This window comes from Microtus pennsylvanicus, chromosome 3 (assembly GCF_037038515.1).
Source record: "Microtus pennsylvanicus isolate mMicPen1 chromosome 3, mMicPen1.hap1, whole genome shotgun sequence".
In the NCBI taxonomy this organism is placed as follows: Eukaryota; Metazoa; Chordata; class Mammalia; order Rodentia; family Cricetidae; genus Microtus; species Microtus pennsylvanicus.
In genome coordinates, this window is record NC_134581.1 from 84,483,862 (window position 1) to 84,489,593 (window position 5,732).

Sequence of the window (5,732 nt, forward strand, 5' to 3'; positions counted from 1 at the left end):
GCACTGAGGTTTCCTGAAAAGGCATGCTATCACCAAGGGAAGGATGAACTGAGTTGCAGGTTTACCTCGAGTTCAAGTTTTCCTTTGATGAGAGCTTTACAGACCATCTGTTATGCAGCAGAAAGCTAGGAAAAATTTCTGGTATTTGGGCTTCCCTCTGGCTATATGTTCAGGCCATTTCCTGGGATCCTCCTGGCTGCCCCTCCCAACCTAGGCTTATGATATAAGCCTGTCTTGTGAGATGGGTCCTGAGTGCTGTCCTGCTTTCTGATGCCCTCTGGTCTGCACATCTCACTGCAATGGGAAAACACATCTTGATGTTCCTGATGGGCCTCACCTTGCTGGTGAGCTCCCTGCAAGGTGAGACCCCAGAAGATGGTAGGGTTTGCTGCTGGCAGGTAGACATACTGATGCCACATATTGGGACCAATAGGAGGTTTGAGGAACAAGGACTAGAACTTGGATAACATCAGAACTGATCCCTGCTTCATGCCCATGTCTACATCTCCTTTCTCCCTTTCCCTCTGCTGCGCATAATCAAGGATGCTTCCCCTCCTCTGTCCTGGTGTTGGTGCTCTGCCTCCTGCTCCTTATCACCCTGTTCTCCTCCCTCTCTCCACCTTCCTTCACCTCTGTTCTCTGGCACATTCAAGCATCCTCAGTTCCGCACACTTAAATGTAAATGGACCTAAGTGGGAAAGGAAGGTCATTGGCAGGATGAAAGCTGAAAGAATGCACTCGTCCAGTCCTGTGTGATAAAATGCCTCAGTCTTAAAGACAGGATTCCTGGAGATTCCAGTTGATCCTGCTCAGTCCTTATCAGTTAGCATAGAAAGAAGGGCTGTTTGGACAGGCTGCTTGCTAGGATTGTCTGTCTGTCTTGGGAAAAAAGCTTTCATGAAGGAGGGACTGCAGACCCTCATAGACCCCTATAGGTGCAACTATCTTCCTCATTCCCAAGTTCCTGAGGCCCCTTTTATAAAGAGTCAAAGGCATCCTTTTTCCTGTGGCAGACCCTTTTGTTTCCTGTGGGGGAGAGGCTGCCCCCTGCTGTGTAAACTAACAAATATAATTCTCTCTGGTGAGGTCAGATTCTGATCTCTTTCTGTTTTCTGTCTTTTTTATGTTCTTAGAAATCTAACATTTGATGCCAAGAGAAAAAAAACAGAAAAAGCATCAGAGTCTATTGGTGACCTGAGCCCTCCTTCATGCACCTCCCTTGTTCTCATCTGTTCCAATGCCCAGGCTCTCCAGTAGCCTGGCAGGGCCATCTGTCTCTCAGGCAGCCATTGACTGCTCTTCCTCCCGAAATTCTACTTGAGTTCCTGCCCTGACTTTATTCAATGATCGTCTACTATGTGGAAGTATAAGCCTTTTACTCCAACTTGCTTTTGGTCATGGTGTTTTACCACAGCAATAGAAACCCTAACTAAGACACCGAATTTAACTGACTTCTTTACAAAGCTTCCGGGTACTCATTCCTTATGCAGAAGCATGATGAAACCAACAGCCAAAGGAGTTATCTTACCCTTCTACAGAACTCTGGTACATGGTCTAGCTAGTTCTATAATTGCATTTAACCCTACTAAACAAAATAAACTAATCTTTTCTTTTTAGGTTTTTCTTTTTTAACCTTTTTTTTTGTTTTTATTGAGCTTTACATTTCCCCACTCCCTTTCCTTCCTCCTTTCTCTGCTTCCACCCTCCCCCTTTGCTCCCCTCCATGCTCCACAGTTCTCTGGAGCTGTGGACTACAGTCTGGTTCTCCCTTCCTTGCTTTATATCTTCTATCCACTTATGAGTGAGCACATTCTATATGTGTCTTTGTGAGTCTGGGTTACCTCACTCAGGATGGTTTTTTGTAGTTCCATCCATTTGACTTCAAATTTCATGCTGTCATGGTTTTTTCAGCTGAGTAATACTCCATTGTGTAAATGTACCACATTTGCTTTATCCATTCTTCAGTTGAGTCGCATTGAGATTGTTTCTAGGTTCTGACTATTAAGACTAATGCTGCTATTAATATTGTTGGGCAAGTGTTCTTGTGGTATGATTGAGTATCCTTTGGGTATATGCCCAAGTGATATCACTGGGCCTTGACATAGATTGATTCCCAATTTTCTGAGGAACCACTACTGATTTCCAGAATGGTTGTACTAAATTGCACTCCCACCAGCAGTGGAGGAGTGTTCCCCTGACTCCACATCCTCTCCAGCATAAGTTGTCCTCAGTATTTTTGATCTTAGCCATTCTGACAGGTGTAAGATGGTATCTCAGAGTATTTTGATTTGCATTTCCCTGCTGGCTAAGGATGTTGAGCAATTCCTTAAATCCCTTTTAGCCATTTGAGTTTCTTCTGTTGAGAATTCTCCATTTAGTGTTCTACCTCATTTTTAATTGCTTTATTTAATATTCTGTTGTCTAGTTTTATGAGTTCTTTATATATTTTGGAGATCAGCCCTCTGTCAGATGTAGATCTTTTCCCATTCTGTAGGCTGTCATTTGGTCTTGTTTGCCATGTCCTACAGAAGCTTCTCAGTTTCAGGAGATCCCATTTATTGATTGTTGCTCTCAGTGTCTGTGCTACTGATGTTCTACTTAGGAATTGGTCTCCTGTGCCAATGCTCTTAAGCTAATCTTGATGTAAAATATTTTCCTCTTTCATTTGTCTCACAAGTTTGTACAGTCATTACTTCCTGACTTATGTTCTGCAACTTTGCCATTTGTTATGGTGTATTGTGATCTTTTGGATGCATGCTTATTACTCTTCCTTCTGCATTGCCCCTTTTGTCAGCTCAAAGCACTTTAAGATAGATCAGTGATCTCTAAAGTGGGAACTAATGGGCCATGGGTCATCCAAATCACTCCTCTTCTTGCTACTCTGGGTGTGGTTAAGGACTCAACTAAAACAGCTGGACGGAAGACTTCTTTACATCAATTAACGTCCCTGTCTCTGAAACTCTCAGAAACCCTTAAAGAAACTTCTGATCAGCTTAATTTCCTTTAGGACCAGCTCATTCTTTAGCTGCTGCAGTTTTTCCAGACTAAAAACCACTGGATTTGACTCCTGTGGAGACTGGGATTTGAATCATCCTGCACCAATGATGTCGCTTCAGTACCAAGAACTCCTAACTGACTCAATTAGTCCCAGAGACACAGGGACCGTACAAAAAATTCAGTCACAAGCCACCTGTGGATGGGCTTTTGGTTCCCTCCCACTCTGGTTCTTCCCTTAGATCACATAGTTCTTCCTTATTATCCTGAACCATGAATAAAATGCTGCATGTTAGCTTTCCCCATAGTTCTCACCCACTACAAGAGCTTCATTTGTTCCAGATACAGCTGCAAAAAGACATTTTAGATGCTCTGGAGAAACCCTGGATGCCAGGGACTGTCGTCCCTTTCACTACAGGTCAGACACAATTCTCTAAATTAGTCCACCATTTTCTCCTGCTCCATTTTTTCAACACTCTGTTGCTCCTTATTGCTTCTGGTAGCTTACTTTAATGTAGTACTCCTGATGGTGGCACTAGTCATTGTCACCTTGAATCACTAGACCTGGACGGAAAAATTTCACACTCATACCATCTTCTACTCTTTCCACAATCTGGAAAATCTACCTGTCACTCTCCTCCAGCTTGTCACTTCTACTGCCATCATGTAGACCCACAGACCCACCCCTCCCTAATAAACACAGGGAAGGTCCCCTCCCTATATGGAAGCCCTATTTATAGACATGCCCATCCTCTTCACTTCACTTCAGTTCCACCTCTGCTCTTGCACCTCCTTTTACCTTTTTGGGCAGTCTCTCAGCTTTACTCTGTAATTGAACATCTGTTGTGAGCCCTCCAAAGCTTCTCCAGGAAAGCATGATGGGTATCCCATGGTTCATTGTGGCTAAACAAGTTAAAACTCCTCCTGCTAAGTGACCAGAAGATCCTTGAGTCAATGGACTCTGGACTACCCCCTCCCAATAAAGGCTCTCCTTAGCTTGAAGCAGTCAAGAAAGAGCCAATTCCCCCATTCTCCCTTCTTTCAATGACCCTGCTCCTTATCTCTTTTTATGCTTGTCTGTCAGGGACTATAATTGACCTTGCTCAACTTTTATCAGTCAGCACAGAGAGGAATGGCTAGTGAGACAACCTGCTTCCCAAGATAGTCTGCCTCACCTTGGGCAAACACTTCTAGAAAGGGGAAACTCCAAACCAGCATAGCCCCCAAGACCATAGCAATTTCTTCACCCCAAATCCCCTCACCCTGCAGCTGTAAATGGTTCCAGGCTTTCCCCTTGGCAGACCCCTCCATTTCCTAGAAAGGAGAGACCTCCCTTTGCTGTGTGTATTAATAAATACAACTCTGTCTGGTGATGTCAAACTCTGGTCTCTTTCTGCCTTCTGTCTCTTTATGCCATCTCAGAAATAGAACACTACGTGGTGGGTTAGGCACCCCACATCAGAGCTTTGATTTTTTTCATCCTGATAACTTGGTATGTTCTCAGGGTATGTCATTGGGGAATCTTTCAACTCTCCTTCAACTTTCCCATGGTTATGACCTTTCCTGAAAGGGTTAGCTCAGCATACAGTCAGCTCCTTTCATGACTATTGTTTATTTTCCATTAACCGGAGCCACAGGCTCAGCTACCATGCATGCTTGAGGCTGGGCCTCAAGGGAGCCCCTTAAGTGAGCCCCTTAACTGAGACACTTGCTTTTGTCTTTTCAGCTTTGACGTGTTTCATGTGTGCTAGGTTCAATTCTAGTGGAATTTGTGAGAAAGGAGAAGGTTGCTGTACTGCTAAACCTGGTGAGAAATGTGCCTCGCTTCTATTGTTCAGAGGTATGTAAGTCTGGGAGCTCTGAGGGCCATCTTGCTTGCCCTACAGTCATGAATCCATCTCCAGAAAGCTTGATGGCAAATTCAGAGACTGAAGGAGGAGGTGTCTGCTGGCTGTTGGTCAGACCAACAAACAAATTATTAAAAAAAATATTTTTGAAAGGTGTCTGGGCCATGGTTGGTGACTTTCGGGTGGAATATACTCTGGTATGATAGGAATTAGATTCTAAAATTCCATTCCGCACTTTTGGGAATGGAGCTCTGCCTGTGGGTTAGAGTAGGGGTTGAGGGATGGTGACAGCAGAGGGCCACCTCAGTTATACCTGTGTAGCAGATGTACCTTTCACCTAGAAGCCTGGCTCTCATTTACTGCGGCTTTCACTCTTTTCACTAATATTTATAGCTTGCCTCTTGTCTTTCTTCCTCTCCAGATGGCAAAATCCAGTTTGGAGTCCAGAGATGTGCTGACCTGTGCTTCAATGAGAATGTTGTGAATAGAAATAGAAGCATAATAATGAAATGTTGCAGTGACAAGTCTTACTGCAATATTCTAAAAGCCTGACACTTTGCATGGCTCTACTCTGGTGAGCCCTCGCTCCTTCCCTGTAGCCTCCCTGCTCAGCAGCCTGTACTTAGCATCAGCTGTTGATACCTCAACAGTGGTCTACTTCCTCTAACCAGGGCATATGTTTCTTGATACGCCATTCAAATTTCAAATGAATTAGTAGCTTAAACCAATGGTTAGGTCATAGACATCCTCCCCAATCATCTCACAGGCACATCCAGACTTCTGCTTATTAAATCTGTTAGACATCCTTGGTACCATCAAGTGACTAGGATCAGACATCACAGGGTACAGGTTTTTAGAATTTTGAATAGGTCATGATATATGTTTGTATAT

The 5,732-nt window shown here is 43.8% G+C and overlaps 1 protein-coding gene across 1 annotated transcript; it reads left to right on the top strand.

The window, feature by feature from the left end:
- Window positions 1–299: 299 nt before the first annotated feature.
- LOC142846679 (prostate and testis expressed protein 14-like) lies at window positions 300–5,393 on the top strand. Its single transcript, XM_075967524.1, has 3 exons — window positions 300–360; window positions 4,721–4,834; window positions 5,263–5,393. The coding sequence occupies exons 1-3, from the start codon at window positions 300–302 to the stop codon at window positions 5,391–5,393; spliced, it is 306 nt and encodes a 101-aa protein (XP_075823639.1).
- Window positions 5,394–5,732: the final 339 nt, after the last annotated feature.